The sequence below is a fragment of the Quercus suber genome, unplaced genomic scaffold, assembly GCF_002906115.3.
Source record: "Quercus suber isolate HL8 unplaced genomic scaffold, Cork oak 2.0 scaffold_347, whole genome shotgun sequence".
Taxonomy (NCBI): Eukaryota; Viridiplantae; Streptophyta; class Magnoliopsida; order Fagales; family Fagaceae; genus Quercus; species Quercus suber.
The window spans coordinates 627,904-654,431 of record NW_027069799.1 but is presented as its reverse complement, the minus strand read 5'-3'; the positions used below and the strand labels follow the sequence as shown (position 1 = coordinate 654,431).

At 34.3% G+C, this 26,528-nt stretch overlaps 1 protein-coding gene across 1 annotated transcript; it reads left to right on the top strand.

Moving 5' to 3' along the window:
• Positions 1-10,839: 10,839 nt before the first annotated feature.
• On the top strand, positions 10,840-24,263 carry LOC111986302 (protein S-acyltransferase 24). The gene is made up of 14 exons (XM_024017933.2): positions 10,840-10,921; positions 11,130-11,442; positions 12,638-12,778; positions 15,703-15,815; positions 16,454-16,533; positions 16,666-16,829; positions 17,869-18,007; positions 18,102-18,201; positions 18,668-18,725; positions 18,992-19,069; positions 19,162-19,260; positions 19,613-19,691; positions 19,796-19,944; positions 23,726-24,263. Exons 2-14 carry the CDS (start codon positions 11,134-11,136, stop codon positions 24,152-24,154), a joined length of 1,938 nt encoding a protein of 645 aa, XP_023873701.1. The 5' UTR covers positions 10,840-10,921; positions 11,130-11,133; the 3' UTR covers positions 24,155-24,263.
• The last annotated feature ends 2,265 nt before the right edge of the window (positions 24,264-26,528 follow it).

Below are 26,528 nucleotides of genomic sequence, written 5' to 3'. Positions count from 1 at the left end.
GAGAAAATGTAATTTTGAATAAAGTTTATAGTACTAGGTCTCTTTTATGAAGTAGGTTACACCTTTGCTGTGTAATCATTCATGTGCTGAATTTTAAAAGGATCCTATAATCTAGTGCAATTTCGAATTTTCGATCATTGTCACCATTCCTGTCTAAATCTCATGACAAAAAAATTCCAACGGTAATGATATTATATAACCGTGTTGCTCTTCTTATCATAACCATTGATCATTGGTGATTGACTATCAATTTGTTACCGTAACAGAGCAAAGTCTATGCTAAGTCTAGATGAACAATTGTGATCTTTTCTGCCATGATATGTACTACTAATGTTTATATGTTTATAGTTTTTCGAGTAGATTTTATACTTGAGGGATAGGATCGCATGTTGCAAATTGCACTTGGAAGGCTAAGCCTGTAGAGGATCTCGATCTGTTTGTCATTCTTGCTCTTTTTGGAAAGCATCTTATGTTGTAAGACAATTAGACAAACTAATTCTACTGTTAACTATTTTGCTAGTTAATTAGGCGAATGTGTTTTGTCATGATAGATAAATTCCTTTCATTCCCTCGATCCCTCTTTGTGTGTTGAGAGTGAGGGATGGAAATGGACAGTGATCATCTTCTTTTATAGATAAATTTTCTCTTATCCCAAAAAAAAAAAAAAAAAAAAACAGTCGGAAGTATATCGTTTAATAAACAACAAGCTGATGAAGTGAAATATAATTATAATAACTCAAGACATATTATGCTCTAAAAAAACAAATAACTAATAATTGGAGAATATGATTAAAAGACATCCCAAAGATTTAAATGAAAAATGTTATATATGCAAAAAATTTCATAACAAATTTCACAATTGAATCGATGACCACCATTAATAATTTATCAGTTCAATATTTATGAAACGTGTTGTGAAATATATGGTGACTCTAGGCTTACTGTTAATGTTAAAGCAATTTGGAAGTAAATTTATTTTATATGACCTAGTAAGATGCAAGTGCAAAGTATGATATAACCTATTATTAAAAGTTAAAAACATATATAATCCTAATGAAGCCTTATTAGTATAGGATGAAAGTGGATTGGAGGAAAAGTACGTGAGAGGTTGCTTCGTTGTAGATTTCCCCGGGCCTAGAGTAGAGAGTGATAAGATTTTTATTTTATCATCATCTCCAAGTCCAACAAAGCTTCAGACGATGCTTATATCAAAAAAAATTTTGGACGTGACTGCATGTGTGGATAAGGAATAGGAGTTGCATGCTAGCTGAACCAATTCTAGTAAAGGAAGAGGTTGTTGGGGACTGAGTTTGGGTTCAGGGAATCACTTTCTCGATTTGTCCCTTTGTCTTTGTCCCGCCTAGGGTGGCAAAATCAACCCAAACCCATTTGTCCACCCAAACCCACCCACTTAAAATAAACCCAAACCCACCCAATTATTAGTTGGGTTAAATGGGTATTAACCTAATTAAACCCAATTAACACTAATGTTTATTGGGTTTTAATTGGGTACCCAATTACCCAACCCCAAAACTACTAAAATTACCAAAATACCCCCTCAACCTAAAAAATGACCAAAATAACACCTAAACCCAAAAAATGACCAAAATACCCCGAAACCCAAAAAAGACCAAAATATCCCCGAAACTCAAAAAAAAGACTAAAGTACCCCCGAAACCTAAAAATGACCAAAATACTCCTAAAAACCCAAAAAATGACCAAAATACCCCTAAAACCCAAAAAATGACTAAAATACCCCCAAAACCTAAAAATGACCAAAATACCCCTGAAATCCAAAAAATGACCAAAATACCCCCGAAACCCAAAAAAAGACCAAAATACCCCGAAACCTAAAAATGACCAAAATACCCTGAAATCCAAAAAATGACCAAAATACCCCCGAAACCCAAAAATGACCAAAATACCCTCGAAACCTAAAAATGACCAAAATACCCCCGAAACCCAAAAATAACCAAAATACCTCAAAACCTAAAAATAACCAAAATACCCCCAAACCCAAAAAATGACCAAAATACTCCTAAAACCCAAAAATGACCAAAATACCCCCGAACCCTAAAAATGACCAAAATACCCCTAAAACCCAAAAAATGACCAAAATACCCCTAAAACCCAAAAAATTACCAAAATACCGCCGAAACCTAAAAATGACCAAAATACCCCTGAAATCCAAAAAATACCAAAATACCCTAGAAACCTAAAAATTACCAAAATACCTCCGAAACCTAAAAAATGGCCAAAATAACCCTGAAGTCTAAAAAATAACCAAAATAATCCTAAAACCTAAAAAATGACCAAAATACCCTCGAAACCTTAAAAATGATTAAAATACCCTCGAAACCTAAAAATTAGCCAAAATAACCCTGAAGCCTAAAAATTGATCAAAATAACCTAGAAACCTAAAAATGATCAAAATAACCCTGGAACCAAAAATGACCAAAATAACCCCGAAGTCTAAAAATTGACAAAATAACCCCGAAACCTAAAAATGACCAAAATACCCCCTAAACCTAAAAAGTGACCAAAATACCCCTTAAACCTAAAAAATGACCAAAATACCCTCAAACCTCTAAAGTGACGAAAATACCCCTAAACCTTTGAAATGACCCAAATAAACCCAAAACCGCTAAAATGGCCATAAACAACGTGAAACCTCTAAAATTTTCAAAATACCCTGAAACGTCTAAAACGACCAAAATAACTCTAAACCTATAAAACAACCAAAATACCCTCAAAATATCTAAAATGACCAACATACAACTAATCCTATAAGATGAACAAAATACACTCGAAGCCTCTAAAATTACCAAAATAGGGGTTTGGGGTATCTTAGTCATTTTTTAGGTTTATGGGTATTTTGGTCATTTTTATGTTTAGGGAGTATTTTGGTCATTTTTTGGTTTTATAGGGGATTTTGATAATTTTTTAGGTTTAGGGTGTATTTTTATTGACTTACAGATTTAAGGGGCCTTTTTGTCATTTAATAGGTTTCGGGGAATTTTGGTCATTTTTTAGGTTTCAAGGATATTTTAATCATTTTAAGGTTTAGGGGTTATTTTGGTTGTATTTAGGTTTCAGGGGTATTTTTGTCATTTTTTAGGTTTAGGGGTATTTCAGTTAATTTTTAGGTTTCGAAGGTACATCGATTATTTTTTAGGTTTAGGGGTATTTTGGTCATTTTTAGGTTTAGGGCTATTTTGGTCATTTTTAGGTTTCTAGGTTATTTTGGTCAATTTTTAGACTTCGTGGTTATTTTGGCCATTTTTGAAGTTTCAGGAGTATTTTGGTTATTTTTAGTTTTCAAGGTTATTTTGGTCAATTTTTAGGCTTCGAGGTTATTTTGGCCATTTTTTAGGTTTCAGAGGTATTTTAGTAATTTTTTAGGTTTTGTAGGTATTTTGGACATTTTTTGGTTTAGGGGGTATTTTGGTCATTTTTAGGTTTAGGGGCTATTTTCGCCATTTTTAGGTTTCTAGGTTATTTTTGTCAATTTTTAGACTTCGTGGTTATTTTGCCCATTTTTGAAGTTTCGGAGTATTTTGGTCATTTTTAGTTTTCAGGGTTATTTTGGTCAATTTTTAGGCTTTGAGGTTAGTTTGGCCATTTTTTAGGTTTCAGAGGTATTTTAGTAATTTTTTAGTTTTTGGAGGTATTTTGGACATTTTTTGGGTTTATGGGGTATTTTGGTCATTTTTAGGTTTCTAAGTTATTTTGGTCAATTTTTAGACTTCGTGGCTATTTTGGCCATTTTTGAAGTTTCGGGAGTATTTTGGTCATTNGGTTTTTTTTTTTTTACAACGACCACTTAGAGCAATGGCCTGGTGCGCCAGCCAGCACCCTAATCCTCTCCACAGACGGCGCCAATTGTAGGGACTCAATTTGGATTTGACCCTGAATATGAATGGGTTTTTAGCCCAACAAGCCCAAACAATAAATTTGTAGAGAGTGGGTTAAAGGTTTAGACGCTGGCCGTCGTTCACCAAGCATGAACTCTCTTTTATTAAGAAAAACTTAGAATTAATTTGCAACGGGGAGAATGCTCCTCGGCCCGTGGCCGAGGAGCCCCTTTTCTTCTTTTTTTTTCCCCCCTTTCTTTACTTTACTTGCTTTTCTTATATAGTCTTCATCTTCCTATCCCCTTCTTCCATCTGTTGATCATCTATTCGCCTCTCTTCTGGCCATCCGTTCCATCAGAGGTCTTATCAGTACTCAAGTGGTTCACTCTGATCAACGTTGCCCTGCTAAGGGGTTATATCCCCATTAATGCGGCCAGAAGGGGTTAGGTGAAATGCATTAAGTGCGAATGTAACAGTTTGCTCTGGGCTTGTCTCCTCCCAAAAATTATCCCTAGTATGCCGAGGACGGAGAGGTCTTCGGCGTGGGTCAAAAAGGGGCTTTGTCTGACTTAGCCTTGGCTGGTTAGTCCTCCTCGGCGCTGGCCTTGGGCCTACTACGCGATGGGTTGTGGCTGTCAGGCCCACGGGCCCCACAGAAATAATAATGAATTGAAAAGAAACAAAAACTTATTGACAAACCGAATCATGGTTAAACACTAAAACAGTCTCCCTATATGATTAAAAAAAATGTTTTCACGGTTAAAGACTTTTTATTTATACGGTTAAAGACTTATAAGTTATAACCCATTATCATTACCAGGACGACACCTATTTTCATCATCGTCATTGCCATCACCACTATCAGCACCAGAACAATATTCAGGAAAATTATAATGTCATAGAAGTAGTTATTACTTATTAGTGGCGTAGAGAATCTTAGTAGTTATATATGTTTTTCTTATTTCAATTGTTCCTTATATAGTTATATTTCTTTTGGTAACCTAATTTTAATTTATTTAATGAACAAAATTTAGGCACAGTACCTTAAGTGCTGTTCCTTAAGTTTCCTTTTTAAGATTTAACTATGTGCCTACTTAACTAAAAAATACACTTACATCTCATAAAAAAAATCCATATTGCAAAATCTTAAGAGGGGAACCTAGGTAATAACACTTACGTACTGTATGTAAGTCTTGCCTTATTTAATCTATCTTTTCATTGTGTTCAATCTTTTTTCAATTAAATTTCTTCATATTATATATTTATATATATATATATATATATATAGAGAGAGAGAGAGAGAGAGAGAGAGAGAGAGAGAGAGAGTTGTAATGTGATGTTGTTTAGTTGATATTTCATCTTAACTTACGATATGATATCCCCTTTTCATTGTTGTAACTTAACAAAAAAAAAAATCTTGCCAAAAGTTGAAATTATAAAATTTGGTAATTATCAAATTTTGGGTGTATATTATTCATTTGTTAAGCTATTGAAATATGGTAAATTTAATCGATTAACCACACAATTCTAATACTTACTCTCATAGGTAGAAATTTAAACGAAAGAATATAAGTCCTTTAGCTTAAAAAGCATTGGTACTATTTCTTTTTGTTACTATTTCTTAAAAAATAAAAATAAAAAACTTTGCACTGTATATTCTCGAATTGTGTACCTCTATGATTTTTATTTTTTCCCCTCTCATTAGGATTTTTGGATTCCAAGATATTTAATATACGTGTGAATGAAAAAGTGTGTAAATATATTTGAAATGTAAAAAATATTGCTCAAGCAAGGCTATCAAACTGCCCAGATTAGGTCTTTGTAGAGCCTTGATTTGTTCACACAAGGCTCACGGACCCTTAGCCCGTGAAGAAGGGGTAAAAGAAACAAAGGATCAGGCCCCGCCAAGATAATGACAATGTGGGCTGACAAAACATTGTAAAGGAAGAAGAAGGTCAAGTCCACTCAGGGTCCTTGGACTCTAACACGCCATGCCCTTTGCTACATATAACATACTAGTCTCTAGCCGATGGGACGCCAACCTCGGCATACCAAGATCTAAAACAAACAAAGGAATCAAAGAAGAAAGATGAACCAGAGAGGATGGTGCCTAAATCCAACAACTCGCCTATATTTAGCAACATTCACCTTTGCTTTAGATAAACATCCCGACATAATAAGGGTTGCATTTATTATTGAATGACCCACCGTGACCGGCCTTAGTAAATGACATAGTGCAAAAAAAGTTAGACATGGTGCGGAGCAGGAAATGAAGGTGGGTAGTCGGCACCCACCTGGGCATGTATTAATGAAAGATTAAACCAGTGAGATTCATATGCTTAGATAATGTTGCCCACGAATGATTGTCATCCTAAAAGATAAACCAGTTCTCATATAAACTAATACCAAAAAAAACCAGCTCACCGGTTTATTTTGCGTGTTTCAATCCAAAAGCATAGCAATTCGTTTTCCTAAATTTGTATCTACATTCTATCTAATATTCTTTTTTTTTTTGGAAAGGGCGTAAAAACAAATATTGATATTTGTTTGTTATAATTAGAACTCTGATAAGGATAATTAAAAGGACAAAATTTAGTTACAAAATTAATTATAGTCTTAGACTACAAACTCACTTAATAAAATAAATATTACTGCATTTTTTAAAAATCTAACCGTTGAATTACATGTTCTTTATGCTCTAATACACATGTCAATTTTTGTGTCAATCGAATATTATTTACTATATAATCTATAATCTTATATTTTATGCATAATTTTAAATTACAAAAACTTGCAATTTAAAAATTTATTAATGACATAATTATTGATTTTTAATTTTCTTAAAATTTTGCAAACATGGAGGATATAAGAAGAAGATGTAATCCAATGATGAATTTGTTAAAATTCACCTTTAATAAAAAGATATTGAGTGAGTTTGTAGCCTAAAGCTACAATTGATTTTGTAGCTAAACTTTTTCCTAATTAAAACAATACAAGCCAACACTCTTTCTAATCTGTCGTTTTAAAAGAAAGAGAGAAACAATTCTATTTTAAGTACCCTACCTTCTTTTTCAAATTTAAAAGATAATTTCTGCTATTTAACTAAAAAAAAATTTAAAAGATAATAATAATCAATAGAAGATATGGATAAAAATAATAAGATAAAATTTAATTACAAAATTGATTGTGACTTAAGGCTACAACCTTAATATCTTTTTATTGAAGGTGAATTTTGACAAATCTACCATTGAATTGCATATTTTTCTTATAACCTCCGTGCTTGCAAAAATTAAAGATCAATAGTTATGGCATTAATAAATTGTTTCAATTGCAAATTTTTGTAATTTAAAATTATGCATAAAATATAATCTTATAGATCATATAGTACATAATATCTGGTTGTCACAAAATTTGATATGTGTTTTAAGAGAGCAAAGAACATGCAACTCAACGGTTAAATTTTCTAAATATGTAGTAATTTTTATTTTATTGAGTAAGGTTATAGTCTTAAGGTACAACCAATTTTGTAGCTAAACTTTATCCAAAATAATAATGAATTGAAAAAAAGAAAAAACTTATTAACAGACCGCATCATGGTTAAACGCTAAAACAGGCTACTATATATACATTTTTTTTAATAAAAAAAAAATTTGTTTCAAGGTTAATGACTTATAAATTATAAAATAGTCTATTTTTATGAATGAAAAATAAATTGATTTAGAAATTGTGTTAAACACAAACTAGTGAATTTTAAAGTCGGGGGAGTAAAGGAGAGAATCGGATGTGAATTTAAAATTTGAGTTTTAGCTATATTAAAAGTCTCATTAAGGTGTACTACTTGTAGTGCAATTGGATTTGTCTTCTATACTCTCTCTCTCTCTCTCTCTCTCTCTCTCTCTCTCTCTCTCTCTCTCTCTCTCTCTCTCTCTCTCTCTCTCTCTATATATATATATATATATATATATATATCATTATAATTCACCGATTTCATATTCACTCATCATCAGAAGAGAAAAAGTAGACTCTTGATTGAAAGTTTATACCTTTGTTTAGACCTAAACCATGATGAACAACAAAGGATTAGCTGTTGCTTTATTTCTTGTTTGCTTAGCCACATGTTTCACATACACACAGCATGGCTAGGTGTGTTACAAGTAGTGATGATCATGAAGACCAACTATGGACACCCCAACGATCTTACCCATGTTTACATCCTCGGTTCCCTCGATCTCATGTGCACCCAATGGCATTGCAACCATTGGAACCCAAAGTGAAGAAATGCTTCTCAGCTTTTGATGATGAAGGAAGAACATGCATGAATGAGATATACCATGCTTTTTGGACCCAAAAACATTCTTTCATGATTTCTTTGAAGCCAGATTATTGTCAAGCTATTCAAGAGTTCGATAAATATTGTGCCTCAACTGTGTTTGCGCGCTTCGAAGACTCGTCTTTACATCATATTTTGNATATATATATATATATATATATTATAATTCACCGATTTCATATTCACTCATCATCAGAAGAGAAAAAGTAGACTCTTGATTGAAAGTTTATACCTTTGTTTAGACCTAAACCATGATGAACAACAAAGGATTAGCTGTTGCTTTATTTCTTGTTTGCTTAGCCACATGTTTCACATACACACAGCATGGCTAGGTGTGTTACAAGTAGTGATGATCATGAAGACCAACTATGGACACCCCAACGATCTTACCATGTTTACATCCTCGGTTCCCTCGATCTCATGTGCACCCAATGGCATTGCAACCATTGGAACCCAAAGTGAAGAAATGCTTCTCAGCTTTTGATGATCTTTCATTCCAAGGCATAACTTGTATCTATGCGTTTTAGATTTGGTTGATACTAGAAATATAGTCATAGTGAATTTTGTGGTTTTAATTTCTTGGAGAATTGGTAGATAGAGTGCAATTTCTAGGAAGGTATCTCATGATCTCATAAAATAGCTCCCTCACAACATATGGATCTACATGTGTAAGACCCACACATATTGGGAGAGAAATGTCTTACATGACTATCTCACAAGATAAATTATTTAAAAATGATGTGTTTGTATTAAAAAAAAAAATAGTAAATGAAAATAATCTAATATACCTTGAAATTGAGGAATTATATGTGATCTAGTTGGTCCAAAAATCTCACATTTTTAATTTTTTTTTTCTTCTTTCCATTAGGGTGAGTCAATAGATTGTAACCAATTTTGTTAGATTTAAAAATAAATAAATAAATGGACTTATAAACTTCTAGCCAAAAATCAAAGGTTTTGTTTAACAAGTAGGGATGGCAATTTTTCCCTACCATGTAGTTGTGGTGGGATAGGGATAGGGCAAGATATTTCCCCCGCACCCTGGGGCTGGGCGGGGATAGATTTAGATTTTTTAGCCTTGTCCCACCTCGCTTCGTTTGGAACAGGTTTCCCCCACCTTGCCTTGAGTAGGTTTTTCAAGCCCTGTAATGGTACTGGAGTAGGAAAGGAGCAAGATTTTTTTCCCACACCCTAGGTTAGGGTGGGGATAGGCTTAAGCTTTTTAGTCCTACCACACCTTGCTCTATTAGTGTTAAAGACTTAGTTTGTATTACTAAGTATTTAAATGCATAAATATTAAGACTTTTTATTTTATGTGATTTGTCTTTGTTAAATAATTTGGACAATTTATTACTAAAAAATAGTTTGATTTGATATAATAAATTTAATTGTAATTTCAAGTATATTTATATTAATGATATATATATATATATATTATAAAAAAAATTGTAACAGGTGCAAGGAGGGTGTGACAAATTAATATGAAGTAGCCCCGTGAAGTTCTAAGGGGTGGGAATGGGGCAAGGCAGTTTGCCCCTTCATGTGGGGCAAAGCAAAGATGAGATAAGACAAAACCATACAAGACAAGGGTGAAGACCCCATCCTTTGACCCCACCTTGTCCCATTGCAATCTCTATCAACAAGTGCCATAAGGGCACAAGTTTTAGATTAATAAATGGTCAATTATGAGTTGTAATGCATATTGTCAAACACTAAAACACACTTAGTAATGATTTATTGGCTTGTATGCACAAATTCATTATTATTATATGTATTTTTTTCTTGGAAAATGCTAAAACAACAAACTATTTAATGAAATTTTTTATAAATTGCTGATGTGACGGGTGATTATTGGTAAGTGAAAAAATAATGTTAGCAGTGAAACCAAACAAGAACTAGTAAGTATTTGCTACGACAACAATTTGTAAAAATATTATAAAATAATTTGTTATTGTAACATTATTTTCTTTATTTTTTAAATATATGTGTATAGCGTGACTTTATTTATTAAAAAATAAATAAAAATATTATTACTTTTTTATAAAAATAAAAAATTATTTAATAAAGCATTTAATGAACCTTAACTCCTGCGTGTTTATGGCATTAGCTTACCTTAAAATATTAAGGAGTAATGCTAGGGATACAAATTTTTTAATAAAAAAATTTACAAACTGCTAATATGGTAATGGTGGGTTAGATGAAAATCAATAAAATTTTTTTTAGAAAGTTTTAACCTATGACGTCATTTCTTGACAATAATTCTTTATCATCAAATCAAAACATCCATAAATTTTTGGTTTAGGTAAGAATTGAACCCCCAGAAAAACTAATGAAAAATTATACACATCAATCGCTTGTAAAAATGTACTTGTAAAAATGTAAAATAGTTTGTGAACCCGTAAGATTAGCCAATATAATAAAATCCAATGAGAAATAATATATCCTCAACATTTTTACAACAAATTTTAAGTGGTAGATTGTTACTGGTTGTTATTATTGGATCAAAAAAGTAGTCTTAGCTTTAAGTTCAAATTTAAATTAATAATAACTAATCACCTATAATTTATGTGAAAATATTATTAAAAATATTATAAACATAGCGCTCCTGCTTAAATCAAATATATCATTAAAAAAAAAAAAAAAAAAAGAAATGTGGCCATATTTCGTAGGCAGTGCGGTATGTATTGTGGTGCCATTCTCATCATTCTTGGTATTGTCATTTTACGGAAATTCATAGGTAAGTGGTCTGCCTTCTCCTCTTCTCTCTCTTCCGCTCTCTCTCTCTCTCTCTCTCTCTCTCTCTCTCTATCAGTCAAAACGGGAGGCGTCGAAGACCCAAGTCTCTCTCTCTCTTTCTCTGTAGCATTGTCCAATAGGGAATTCCGAAGTCAACGAAATCCAATTCCTATATTAATTTGTATCAAAATTGTTTTTGGGCTTTGTAGAGAAATGTCGTCGGAGATCGAGGTCGTTGAAGAGGTCGAGTCTCGTGACCAAGCATCATCTTCGGCTTCGGCTTCGGCTTCGGCTTCGGCCTTGGCCGCCGATTCGGGAGGCGGAGGTGTAGCCAACGGAGTTGGAGAAGATAGCTTGCGAAACGATGTGTACACGGCGGCGGCGTACGGGGATTTGGAGAAGCTGCATAGATTGGTGGAGGAAGAGGGTTGCTCGGTTTCGGAGCCCGATTCACTCGGCTACTTCGCTCTTCAGTGGGCTGCCCTCAATAACCGCACTGCCGCTGCTCAGTATATTATCGAGGTTCCCCATTTCTCTCTCTCTCTTCTTTTTCTTTGCTTAATTTGTTTTGTTTCAATGGGTTTGAGCTTTGTTTTATTAAGTTGTTATCTTTTATGCATGATCTTTTGGGTGTTTGATGAATTTTCTGAATTGGGTTCTTTTTGTTTCAATGGGTTTGGGCTTGCTTTTTTTATTTTTATTAAGTTGTTGTCTTTTATGTATGTTCTTTTGGATGTTTGATGAATTTTCTGAATTGGGTTCATTTTGCTTCACTTACTATGTCTCGATGCAGTGCTATTTTTGGTAAATTTTATAAGATTGCTGTAAGACCAGCTATGATATATGGTACGTAATGTTGGGCTGTTAAGAAAAAAATATATTCATAAAATGAGCCTAGCTGAAATGAGGAAGTTAATATACAAGGAAAGATAGGATTTTGAAGCATGAAATTCGTTTAAAGATAGGGGTGGCCCCTGTCGATGAAAAAGACGAGGGAGTACTGCTTGAGATGGTTTGGTTATGTTTAGAGGGAAGTGACTAATGTACTGATAAGAAAGCTTGAGTTGATTCAAGCTGAGGGAATGAAAAATGGTAGAGGAAGACTAAAAAAAAAATGTTAGTCGAAGTAGTAAAAAATGAAATGTCAATTAAGAAGTAATAATGAATATGACTTCAGATAGAATAGAATGAAGGAAAAGAATACTTGTGGCCGACCTTGACTAATCTGTTGAGGATCCATAGCCAACCTCAAAAGAAAATCTGGGACTAAGGTTTTGTTGCTATTGTTTTAATTTTTGTTTAGTGCGATTACTGAGGTCTTGTGTTGTGTGTTCTTTTGGTTATTTGATGGGTTTTACGAATTGGGTTTGCTCCACTTGCTACGTTGTTAAGCTTTGTTTATGTGGGTCTTTGTTGAATGGGGTTGTAGTTGATTAGTTTTGGTGTGTAGTTGAGCTGGTGTATAATAGAAGTAACATGTTCATTGTTTTTGGTTCTTTGATGGATTATTGGATTGGTTTTTGGTTATTTTGGATGTTTAATTTTCAGCTGATGAGAAATTGAGGAAATCAAGCAAAGAAATGGAAGCAGATTTGGGGTTCATGTTTTGTGTCTGTTGGTGGACAGAAAGTAAACTTAGCTCAGCTTTATATATTTAATTAAGTCTTGGAAAAAGAAATCATTTGACTCTTCTAATTTGGATTTTCTTAATTGGCAGAATGGCGGAGATGTAAATGCAACAGATCAAACTGGGCAAACTGCATTACATTGGAGTGCGGTTCGGGGTGCAATCCAAGCTTCAGAGGTATTACTCCAAGAGGGTGCACGGGTCAATGTTGCTGATATGAATGGCTATCAGGTTGGTCTTATCTTCTTTCTTTAGACATTAACTATTCTTGTTCTTTCCTAAATATTAATTTTTAAAAAAAAAAAATTTATCTGGAATTCTGAAGTTAAAATTTCATTGTTTATTCCCAAAAAAAAAATAGTCCTGGACCTCCTGCTAGAGGATAGTGTAGATGTAATGATGCATTGACATGGATCCATCATGGTCCAGTGCATGATAATTTATTGTTGCATGCGTGTGTTCCACGAATATACGGGAATGGAAATAATTCAAGGCTTATATGTAAGCCAATCATTTATCAAATGGGCATGCTATTCTGTTTTCTAATAGTCTGTCTTATTTCTGGTACTGTCGTTTCGGCAGAGAAATCTGATTTAACCCATGGACTTGAGCATTAGGATGCTGCTCTTGATTTTCAAACTTGTATCCTTTGGTAGATGCCTTGCTATCATTGGTAGGGATAATGTCTTGCATAGCATAGGTAAGAGGTAGATCCTGCTTATTTTTTAATTTCTTAAAAAATTTATCATGTGAACTTCTTTAGGACTGTGCTTAATTGTTGTGCTAAAACTAGCATGTAGTTTACGGTCCAATGTAGCACTTGTTTTACAATAACTTTAAGTCAGTGACATAGTTCCTCGTGTATTAGAGTCTTCAACAGAAAGCTTCAGAAATTGCCTTTAGTAACTTCTCAGTATGAGAATTGGTGTTCTACTTATCTTTTCTCCAGAACCAAAAGGAGGAAGCTGTTTTTCTTGTCTTGGCAGCAGAAAATACATTCTTTATTGGGTTATTTATGCCACTCTGCTGGAAACATCTATATTTGTCGAAAGCGGGCAGACCTTACCGAAAAGCACTCTTTCGAGTCTTCCTACCTATTATCTATCTTTGTTCAATATCCCTCAAGCTATGGCAGATAGATTAGAGCAAATTCAGAGAAATTTTCTATGGGGGTTGTTGGAGGATGTTTTTAAATATCCTTTGATTGCTTGGGACAAGGTGTGTTGGCTGGTGGAGGTAGGTGGATTGGGGATCAGGAAGATTGGGTTATTTAACCAAATTTTGTTTTGTATATGTTTATGGCAGTTCGTGAGGGAAGTGAATCGTTTATGGCGTTAGGTTATAGCATCCAAATATTGAGAAGCTAGAGGGGGCTGGTGTACTCAAGTTGGTAGAGGAACTCATGGATGCGGGATGTAGAAGAATATGTGCTGAAAGCTTTTTAAGAAATATGGTGTATGAGGTGGGAGAGGGCCATCGTATTCGGTTCTGTAATGATCCTTGGTGAGGGCCTATTCCCCTAAAGGATCTCCGGATCTGTTTGTGTGTTCTGTATCTAGAGAAGCTTGGATTTCTGATTTGATTTCTCCTGCATCAGATGGGAGAAGTAGGAGTTAGAATATATAGTTTCTGTGCTTTTCAAGATTGGAAATTGGAGGGGGTTTTTACTTTTTTTGATCTCATTTTTTCCAAACTACCTAGGGTTGAGGGTGATGGTACCTTGAATTGGCAGTTGTCTTGGAAGGGTGTTTTTGAAGTGAGGTCTTTTTAAATTTTTTTACTAAAGCCTCCTTCTGTTTCTTTCCCTTGGAGAGCATATGGTGCATAAAGGTACCCAAAAGGGTGTTTTTCTTTTTATGGACAGCGGTATGGGGAAATATCCTTACTATTGACAATCTTATTAAAAGGGGGCAGACCCTTGTTAATTGGTGTTGTCTGTGTCGATATGATGGAACTGTGGACCATCTTTTGCTTCACTGTAAGTTTGCTCATGCTTTATGGAGTGAGATTTTGTGTTTGTTTAGGGTTCAGTGGGTAATGCCAAAGAATGTAGCCTCTCTTCTATTTGCTTGGAGGAACTGGTTGGGGAAACATTGTTCAAGTATTTGGAATATGGTACCGGCATGTCTAATGTGGTTAATTTGGCAGGAACGTAATACTCGTATTTTTGAAGATGTGGAGAGAGACCTTTGGATCTGGTGAAGTTTCTATTAGTGGGACATTGTTTGATTGGTCTCATATTTGGGGTTTTACGCATTTTAACTCTATTTCTGTTTTCCTTCAATCTGTTAGCTTTTCTTTCTGATTTGGCTGTATTTGTTTCAAGTATAGTGCGTTCATCATTGTGAACATTTTGTACTTATTTTTACTCAATAAAGTTTCTATTACCTATGAAAAAAAGATACGGGAAGAATATTTTTTTTAAGGAGAAATTCAGATCTATGGGTAAGATATGTGAAATATGGAATGAGCATAAATTTTATTGTGTTGCGAATATAAGAAAAAGTAAAGAATATCATGTGCATTTAAAATTAATGTCCAAATCGTATGAAATTAAGTACTGAAAGATAAAGATTAGGTGACAAAATTGCATTACAGTAGCATTTGTGAGTCCCCCACTATCAAAGAATTATGCATCTAATATTGTTAATTTGTTCCTGTTAATCCATCCTTCCACCATTGGGAGCATTACAGGAGCTCCTGTAATGCTCCCAATGGTGAAATCCTTTATTAGAATGCTCCCAATGGTGGAAGGATGGATTAACATGGTCATCTGTTTAAGTTTTTTATAATTTGAATTTCATTTTTTCGATTATTGTTGTTATTATTATTATCAGTTTGATATGTAACAAATCTTGGACAACTCCAATGACTCTGTGTAGTTTCTGTATTATTAGTTTGGATTATATTCTAGGTTCACAATTTAAATACCTTTTTCGTACAGAGGGGGTGGGGTTTGAACCTGGGAATCTCCCAATGGCATTGAGCCTCTATTCTCTCGGGCACAATTTATATACTTTTAACTGGTATATACTTTGGCCCTCAAACATTTCTGGACTGTATTAAATAAAAAAAAAGATCTCTTTTTACTTATCAAAAAATAAACTCTGGACTGTGCATATTAATAGTTATCTTTATCTTTGACTTGAGTGCAGTCAACACATGTTGCAGCTCAATATGGTCAGACAGCTTTCCTCTATCACATTGTTTCCAAATGGAATGCTGACCCTGATGCTCCCGATAATGACGGAAGAAGTCCTTTGCACTGGTACTTGAGAATTTTAACTGCATCATCTATTGATGTTGAAATGAAAATTTATTGATTATCATGCTCTGCTTTTTATTTATTTATTTATTTTATCACACTGATGTAACAGTTCACTTAGTTTGCAAATGTCATATCTAAATGTTAAAATGTCTCTCTATTTTGGTTTTTAACCATATTTAGAGGAGTAAAATTATACTTTTTCTCCTGTTTTTGACTTGTTTCAATATGCGTTTTCGAATTAATTTTCTTCCTCCTTTTTTTCTTCCTTGCATGAGTTTGCGCATGACAATTGATCATTTTCAATGGAAAGCTGCTTTATATTATCATAAGTGATTTTACATGATACATCACACATGTTCTACCTTCCATGCATCCCATGAAATTATATTTTTTTTTTTTTCTACTCTATATGAAATATTTTTTCTAATATTGTTAATTTGTTCACTGGTGATGTACTGTGATGCTACTAAACATTGCACGGCAGTACAGTGGATAAGTTTGCTTTATGGTACTTTCACCATAATTTGTAGTCCTCGCTTCATCATATTATATATTTCCCATGGCAGAAGATTTTTTGTATGTTCTTGCTCAGTTTGAGATTGGAGGAATTTATTATTTATTTTCTGGCTGAACTTTAGGGCTGCTTATAAAGGATTTGCAGACTCTATACGTCTTCTTTTGTTCCTAGATGCATATAGGGGTCGCCAGGATAAAGAGGGTAAGTTCTCGTGCTAAGTTCTAAAGTTTTAACACTAGACTGTTTTACTTTGTCAAATAGATAAAGGAGCAATGTATACTTTTACAAATCAATCGTTATACCTATTTCCTTGTTTTCTCTTGGTAATTTTAGGTTGCACTCCTCTCCATTGGGCTGCTATCAGAGGTAACTTAGAGGCATGCACAGTGTTAGTACAGGCTGGCAAGAAGGAAGACTTGATGGTGACTGATAACACTGGACTTACGCCAGCACAGCTCGCTTCTGATAAGAATCACAGACAAGTTGCCTTTTTCCTTGTAGGTGATTCATAACCAAAACACTTTAACTTTTGTTAGTAATGTTACTTTGACAGAGAATTTTTTTCTCTATACCTTTCTTACATGACTCCGGGTGTTCGTTGTCAACTCATTTTAATGCTGAGAATACTTTGTGGCGGAATAAAGGTTGTTTTGGGACCTGAACTTGCATTCAAGTTTCCCAGACAGCTAAACTTCCTTGAGAATTTTCAGCAAGAGTTCTATGCCTCAGTGCATGAACAAGTGTTTTTTGAGCAATGAAATTCTGTATGCTCCTTGTTTCTACTGTTTGTCTATCCCAGCGTTTTCAAATGTGTATGGGTGTCTGTCTGTATCACATTGATCCTATAAACACTTTAGAACTTGGCCTTAATGTGATACACTCCCTGGCCTGGGTATCTTGGGGAAGTTTTTCATCTCCTGGAAACTTGGCCTGAATGCTTCTATTGACAATTGAACATCCAGGGTATTTCTATATTTATATCAATATCGGATATTCAGATTCTATGCGAAGACATTATTATTATTTTTCTTTGTTACTGTTGCAGACCATGGATTTCTGGATTTTCTTACTTTGGAATTATTCAAAGAGCTCTAGATATGGATTTGTGAAACACTTAAAACAAACATTTTTATGAACCTTATTCAAAGATCTGATTTCCTTGTCAGACGCTACTCCCTTCTTTCTTTTTTGATAATGACACCACCACCTTCTTTCTGCCCTTGATGGTTGATGTGGGTAATTCTGAATGCATATATTTGAAGTCTCTAACTTGACACTGACAATTACTGACAGAGACTTTTACTTGATTCACAATACTAGCTTTTGAGGTAGCTTGACTTGTTCTTTTTAACTTTTTACCTGTATAATCGTCCTCTTACACAGGCTTTCCTTTCCAAGTTGGGGATTTTTGAAAATGAATGTTGGATTATGCTTATGAGATTTGCTGAAATATACTACATGTTTTATGCTCTGATTTAAAAAGAAAAAGAAAAAAAAGAAACAGCAGCTTTATGGTTGATGTATCTTATTTTGTAGGGAAATGCTAGAAGGCTCCTTGACAAACGTTTTGATGGGAATAGCCGCCTTGGAAAAATTTCAAAATTAGGACTTGCCCCTATACTTTGGTGTTTAATAATTCTGCTACTGGTGACTTATACTCAATCTGTCATCATTGGTATTTACCCTGAGCTTGTGTGAAAAAAATTAGAACTATTTGTTTCATGTCATGATTATGCTAACCGTGCTTTGTTTTTTCACATTGGCTGCAGCATCAAATTTTCCAAAATTGACTGCTGGCTCGGGTCTCTTTGCATGGTTAGGTGTTTTCCTGGCATCTGCGGGACTAGTTATGTTTTATAGGTGTAGCAGGTATGTTAGTGCTAGAAACTGAATTAGTTGAATCTGTACTGGCTATGTCAAGTTATATCAGTGATTGATTCTAGTCTCCTTTTATTCCCCCCATTTTCACTTGAAATCTTTTAGTTCCTAATGTTAGTCATGCTTAGTTTTCAAACATGGTGGCCCTCTCTCTCTCTCTCTCAATTTTTTTGGGGGTGAGTCATCTTTCTTTCTTCAAGTCAATTGTTTTTTTTTTTTTTTTTTATTAATAATCACCCAATTTTCATTTTAATAAGAATAATCACACTGAATGTTCATGTCTATGCATGTTATGAAAATTGACCATGTACTAACATGCACCTGCACATCTGCATATAACCTAAGGTGATGTGCTGCTAGAATGAGTACTTCACACATCTGCAAGTAGTTTAGACATGGGAAAGGAGCATGGTTTATGTTATTTAATTTTTGGTTGATCTCTCTATTTCCTTTGCAGAAAGGATCCTGGTTTCATTAGAATGAATGTGCATGATCCACAAAACATGAAAGATGATGTGAGTATTATTCTTTTTTCATTCAGCCTCTTTTAGTTCTTATATCTCTTACTGATTAGACTGCATATTGTTCTTTTTTCACTCACCATCTTTCGGTTGTAAATCTCACTGATTGAGTAACATTTATATCATTGTTTCAGAGTCTCTTTATATTCTTTCAGCATTTTTTATTATTATTTTTTTAAACTGTATTTAGAATTTTGAGTTTGAATATGGTTTTCAATTTCAACTGATTGTGGATACTTTTATTTTCTTACTCTTGTTAGGAACCATTGTTGAAGATAGAGAGAAATAATCCTGCTTTGCTAGCTGGGAATTGGTCTCAGCTCTGTGCAACATGCAAGGTGCAATCTCCTGCTGACATTCATAGCCACTGTGTAACTTATTGTTTACTTTGAATATTTCCTAACAAGATGTCCCTTTTCACTGTCATTAGATTGTCAGGCCTCTCCGTGCAAAGCATTGTTCCACTTGCAATCGTTGTATTGAACAATTTGATCATCATTGCCCTTGGGTATCCAATTGTATCGGCAAGGTGGTTTGACATTGATGAGTTATTTAATTTCATGTTTGTCCTTCCATTTTCCAGTTAAAATTTGTAATTTATTGTAGACACTCTAGTATTTTTGGTGTTAATATTAGGCATGGTTATACTTATCAAAAAAAAAAAAAAAAAAATTAGGCAGAGTTATCATAAACAGCCTTTTCTCCTTTCCTAGGCTGTTCTGAAATATCTTTAATCACAGATAATATCATAATTAAAGAATTTGACATAATCTTAATATTGTGCTTTTGGTTGTAACAATTCTTTTCCACTTTGTGTACATGTTGTTCTCCGTATTGATCAATTTTAGTCTGATTTATCATTTATCAATTTCTGTTTCCAGAAAAACAAGTGGGATTTCTTTGCATTCCTTGTTCTAGAAGTTTTGGCAATGTTGATCACTGGTGCAGTTACTCTTACAAGTATGTGTATAAGTTAGTTTTGTCTTCAACTTATCGTTCAAGTTACTTTTTCTGGGTTCTTTGGTGGCCTAGTCTGCTGAAAGAAAATAATTTGATGCTTGCAGGACTTTTAACTGATCCACTTGCACCCCCTTCTCTTTGGAAGTGGATCAACTATGCTGGTAATCATCATGTTGGTGCTCTATCATTTCTGATTATGGATATTTTTCTCTTCTTTGGCGTGGCAGTTTTAACGCTAGTACAAGCTTCTCAGGTATGTCTATGGGATCTTCTTTACTTTCAATACATTTGCAATGCTGGGACTCTGGTGCTGTTTTACTATTGATTTTAGCTCATTGCCGACCAAAAAAACTATTGGCTTTTATAATAATTGAATTCATAATCCTAAGCTGCATCTCTATTCTGCTCAAGGTGTGATGCACTTTTATGTCACATTTTCATTAGGTCTAATAAGACAATTGGCATTAGCTGTGCAACTTTCAGCCTTTATTTTATGATTATTCTACTTTTTTGGAGTGTCTGGCCTATCTAGGATGACTTTTCTGATCTTGTCATCAGGGATCTTCCTGCTGCTGCAGGACGATTGACTGGATATTCTTTTTCATTGTTCCTTATTTTTTTTTTTAAAATAGGAAAGGGGCTGGTAATTACAGTAAACTCACTTGTGGTTTGATCCGAATTCATATTGCCTACTTGTGATTTGAAAAGTGTTATTTTGCCAACCTGAGGTTCGCTCTGTTTGTTCCCATAACCCATCTCTGTTAAAAACAGGGGTGAATGTGTATTTTTGCTCACCTTTATGTCTCTCTCCTCCCTAAAAGAAAAGAAAAAAAGAAAAAAGGAAAAAAGAAAATAAAAAAGTGTGGGTTTTGTAAAAAAGAGCTCAATTGCTCATCATTGTTATCATTAGCTTGGATGGGTAGAATAATTAATGCATCATGTCATACTCATACTTCTCCTAAAGAAAATAGAATATCATAAAGTCAATATTATATAAAAAGAAGGGGTGAGGAGGATTCCTTTAACTTGAGTAGCAGCAGTTTCATGGAAACTAAATTTGTGAAAAATATTTTTAAATTCTTCATCCATTCCATCATCAAGCTCAGCAGGCTTTGGGACATACTCCACTTCAACTTGCGGTAAAGTCTACGAATTTCCAAAATATAAGAGAAATAAACGTGTTCAAAACCATGTACCAGAACTTCTTGATATATAATTCATCAAACAAAGAGAATATGGGGATTACAAGATCTTAATACTCTCTTTTCAAGCTAATGCAAAACCAGCTTAAATTGAAGACGAAATTCATCTATCTTATTCAGTTAGTCTTCTTCTTTGGTAATGTGAAAACTTAACTTTCTTCTCTGTCTCCTCTTTTTTCTTCTTTATACTTTGTGTCTCCTCTTTGCAGCTTTTATGGCACACACAGTGGCTTTATCAATACAGACTTTTCTTTTTTATCCACAAAAAAAAAAAGAAAAAAAGAAAAGGGGATGGGCAACTATTATATTCAACACTGCATGTTTGCTCTCCTTCCCCCCTCTTCGCTAAGCCATCAGCACATCCGTTGGCCTCATAGTGCCAATACATCATGGGTTGTTAGCCAATTAATAACAAGTTTTGAATCTACTTCTAATATGAGATGCATATACACTAGTTGCCATGCTAAGTTTAAACCATATCTAACAGCCCATAATTCAGTAATATTATTTGTAGTAGTGCCAATATGCAGCTAAAACCCATTAACACAATGGCCATACCTAACTCTAATGACACCCCTTCCCACTGCCTTACCTTGATTACCTACCGTGCTGCCATCTTTATTTAAGGTAATAAAGTGTCAGTCCCTGGTGTCCAAGCAACTATTTGTATTTTCCTGGGGAAGGATTTGCCTTACGGGGTGGGCAAGGTACTAGTACTCTAATGCTAGGTGTGGGTTTTTATATTTTATTTGATGAATTAAACAATTAGTGGATCTAAAAATTGTAGCATTCCTAGATAACCATAACTGCCATAGTCCAAATGCAAACATAATGTTCCAAGGTATATGATGGTCGGGAACCAGAGTTTGTTATCGAAATTTTGATGCAGCCAACATGGCAAAGGAAGTTGGAAGAAATCCAATTGTAAGTTTCCTAGGAATGCTATCCAAAACTCTCTTGCCCAGTGGCAGTCTTGAAGAACATGTATGGTGGATTCAGGTTGAATACAATGGGGACAGTCTTGGGAAATTCCATTCTGTATATGGGCTAGATATTTTCATGTAGGCAGTTGATCATGGGCACATTTCCTGATGAAGAAGCAGATTTTTATTATAACATGGGGCTTTCCAGATCCAACCCACTGACCTTTGTCAAAGGTAATAGCCTCACAGTGGTATAAGTGTCTGGACGCCTCTTTGACTGAACACTGCCTGGTATCACTAGGCCATGCTAGATGGTCTGGCATTATCGATATTGAGCTATGGGTGTGCTTCTATGAGTCTCCTGAATCGGAGTAGGAAGTTGTCGAATAAGTAAATCTAAATTCCAGTCTGTATCAGATTGAACAAATGCTACCGTTCTTTGTTCTTCTTCCAAGGAGATTGGGCCTTTTATCCTTGCCCCAAAAGGGGATCACCAGACAACTAATTGTCCCACCAGAAGCTGATCTGGTTCCCATTACCTAGTTGCCATTGCATACCCTTAATCAGATCGGCGACACCAAAATGCCTTCCAGATATGAAGTGAACATTTTGGAAGTGGTGTGGGAAATATTTTGATTAAAAAAAAATCATTTTTCTTCCAAGTCATTCATGGTTTTTTAGTTTGGGAAAGGTTTTGTATGCAGCAAATTCCTGTATACAGGGGTATGTGGCAGCAAAAAGAAAGAGACGTGTTCAAGGGTCATGTGCAATGCACATGACCAAGTGGACCTTATACACTGTCCCTTTCTTTTTACTACCACATACACCCTTGTAATACAAGTATGCAGTAAAACCTTTCCCTTTTAGATTCCCTACTAGTGTCTATATTACCAAATTTTTGATTAGCTCTTTTATTTTGGATTTGTTGTTGATGGTTTTGTATTACGTGGCGTGTAGTTTTTTTTTTTTTTTTTTTTTTTTTTTAAGTTTCGTTAGAATTATGTGGTTAGATATTTAAATTTACAATCTCCTAATAGCTTAAGCTTAAGTTTTTGAGAGAATCAGTAATTTAACATGATATCAGAGCTGGAGGTTCTAAGTTCAATCCTGGTCTCCTCCACACTACCTCCCATTAAAAATCCCACATGTTGGGCATCACCAATTAAAAGAGAATTTGAGCCCACACTTGAGGGAGAGTGTTAGAATTATGTGGTTAAATGATTAAACCATCTCCTAATAGCTTAAGTTTTTGGGAGAACTGGTAATTTAACAAGTTTTGTATGGAGATTTGAGGGTTCTTGGGAATGCTTTGTGGGTTCACCTGCTGGATTCTCAGGGCGGAGAAGTCATTTTTTATGATTTTTGTTTAAAGAAATTCCTAATAGGCTTATCCCCCCAAAACAAAGCTCCTAAAGAATCTTATAAAAAAAAAAGCTATGGACAGACACAAGGGAGATTAAGGGTTCTAGGGAATGGTTGTGGGTTTACACTCTGGATTTTCGGGAGGATAAGTCATTGTTTGTAATCTTCTGCCTATAAAAGCTGCTAAATGAAGCAAAAAGAGAGAGAGAAGAGAGAGAGGGAGGGATGGAGAAATTCAGCGACACTCTTTGTCATTGCTAATTGTGTGGTTTCTTTTGTGGGTTGAAGCAGTGATAATATTTTGTGTCATGATATACCAAAAAGAAGTGCACACACACGAGAGAGATCTTAATGTCTGATAACAGATATAAATTTGGAAGTAGAACATGGTGTAATGATATAAATTTAGTATTGAGTTTGATGCCTCTTTTCTCTTTCATCCATTTTGCAATCTTTGAGTTCTAATATTTAGCTTCCATCTATATGATATTTTCAACAATTTCTCTATCCTGTTACTAGTATTGAATCCTTTCTTATCTTGCCACAGATATCACGCAACATCACAACAAATGAAATGGCAAATGCAATGCGCTACAGCTACCTAAGGGGTCCGGGCGGTCGGTTCAGAAACCCCTATGATCATGGGATGAAGAAGAACTGTTCTGATTTCTTGATTAATGGCTACAACGAAGATGTGGAGTATATTGAAGAATCAGCTCGTTCTGAGGAGATTGGAATGGTGCGTATGACAAGGAATTCAAACTTACAAAATGGGGATGCCCAATCTCATCAAACTAATGGCAATGGCCATGTTGTCATCAATGTAAATTCTAATAGCACCAATACCCATCACGGGCATGTTCATTCTTCCCATTGCAGCCATAATAACCATGGAAAATCTAAGACTGACAGCATCCCATTGGGCTTGGGTCTTGGTCTTGGAAGGAACACCGCACGCCCGGTTGTAGCCTCCTGATGTTAATATGTTGTCTGGTTGTGGCTGAAGTTGTGTTTGTATTATAAGGATGTACTCGATTTTTGATCCAACATATTCATTTAAAAAAAAAAAATTAATATTGCTCTTTTCTCCCCTTGCAAAAAGCTCAATTCTTGTAGGTTTGTTTTAATGATTTAACCATAAAAGATTTTAAAAGCTGTATGTCAATTTAGCTCACTGGCCTTGTGTTGTGAAGACGTGGGTATGATGGGTTCCAATACTTGATTTTTGGTGCCTGAAGAAATATTGGCTGTTAAACGATGGAAATCTCTCTTTCCCTAGTTGTTGTCTTTTGTGGTTACAACTTACAATATCATTTTTGTGATGATGAAATACATATTCATTTTTCTGATAACTCACTGGCTGTGTGAGCCTAAGGAGAATGTCAATATCTTCCATTGCACCCGCAGGGGGAGGTAGGAGTTGGAATGTATTATTCCATTTGGCTTTTCATGACTGAGAATTGGAGAGTGTATACTTTTCAAGCATATTTACTCCAAAATGCCTGCGGGGGTGGTGGGTGATGATATTCTGAATTGGCAGTTGACTCGGAAGGGCGTATTTGATGTGTGCTCTTTTTATAATTCTCTTTTGGATGCTCCTTCTGTTTCTTTTCCTTGGAAGAGTGTTTGGTGTGTAAAGGTATCTAAAAGAGTGTCTTTCTTTTTATGGATAAACAATTAGGGGTGAGATTCTTACAATTGATAACCTTGTTAAGAAGAACTTACTTGTGAATTGGTGTTGTTTGTGTTATTGTGATGAAGAAACTGTGGATCATCTTCTACTTCATTATAAGTTTGCTCATGCATTGTGGAGTGAAGTTTTTCTGATGGTTGGGGTACAATGGGTGATGCTTAATATAGTTGCCTCTTAGCTCTTTGCATGGAGGAATTGATTGGAGAATTTTTCTTCAAATGTATGAAACATGGTACCAGGGTTTGTCTTATGTGGCTTGTTTGGCAGGAATGCGATTCTCGTACTTTCTAAAGGCATTGAGGGGCCTGCAGATCTTTTGAAATCTTTGCTAGTTGGAACTTTATTTGAGTGGTCTCATCTTTGGAGTTTTACGCAATGATTTCTTATCTTTTGTTAGCTATTCTATTTGATTTGTTTGTACTCATCTTTAAGTGCATTGAGTTTATTATTGTAAACACATTGTACTTTTCTATTCAAGAAAACTTCTATTGCTTATTAAAAAAAAAAAAAAAAAATGTGCATTGAGTTTATTATTGTAAACACATTGTACTTTTCTATTCAAGAAAACTTCTATTGCTTATAAAAAAAAAAAAAAAAAAATCTTGTACTTTTTATAGACAATCGTTTTGTGGATTTAATCCACAAGTCAGTTTTCCTGGTATTGATTTTAAAATCACAAATTGAGTGGACGAATAGACAAAATTTCAAGCATTCGGCGTAAAAATAGAAAATTTTATAATACCTACTTTATGTAGTTGTGAAGTTATACTCTTTTGTGATTGTCTTTTATGTCTTCAATAAATTATAACCTACTTGGTGCGTTAAATGCTTTATCAACTTCAACAAATAATGCTTATAATTTCAACATGACAACGATGGCATGCACTACACCATTGGTAAAGAAATTCCACTTACAAAACAAAATTATATCTCTCACAACTCACAAGATATGTGTATCTGAGGGCCGCTCTTAATTCTTAACTTGCATGATGATTCTTTATAGAGGCAATAAGATAAAGCCACATTGCTTTATCTTATTGCCTCTATAAATTATTTCTTTCATTTTTGGCAGTGGCCTAGCCCATAGTTTGAAAAGGACTTCCTAATTTCCTATAGAGTCCCGTGAGCTACAAGTCTATCGGTATAACTTGTTCCTTGCAAGTATCACTCTACTCACACTACCACTGCTATTAAATTTGAAGCAAATACGCAACGTTTTATGTCTGATCAAAATTCATTTCAGTTTTTTAATTTTATTTTCATTCAAAAAATGAGTTCTCTAAGTTTTAAGTTTATTTAATTAAAGTTTTTTCAATCAAATTAGTTAAATGTTACGGTTAAGAGTCCAAATTTTTATTTTTATTTTTTCAATTTTTTTAAAAAATTAAAAAATTCAATTAATTATTGAAAAATATTTTCCATATTTAAAAAAAAAATTAATACAAGTTGATGGAAAGATCTTAATTGAATAAACTTAAAATTTAGATTTGAACTCAATTGAACAGAAGTAATGTTAAAAGACTGAAATAGATTTTAATCAAAATTAGATGACGTAATTTGCATTTTTACCAAAAAAAAAAAGATTTTATCATTTATGAAGTTACGTACGTTATCATTACTTGTAAGTTAGTGGTTCCTTAATCTTTCTACTAACTAA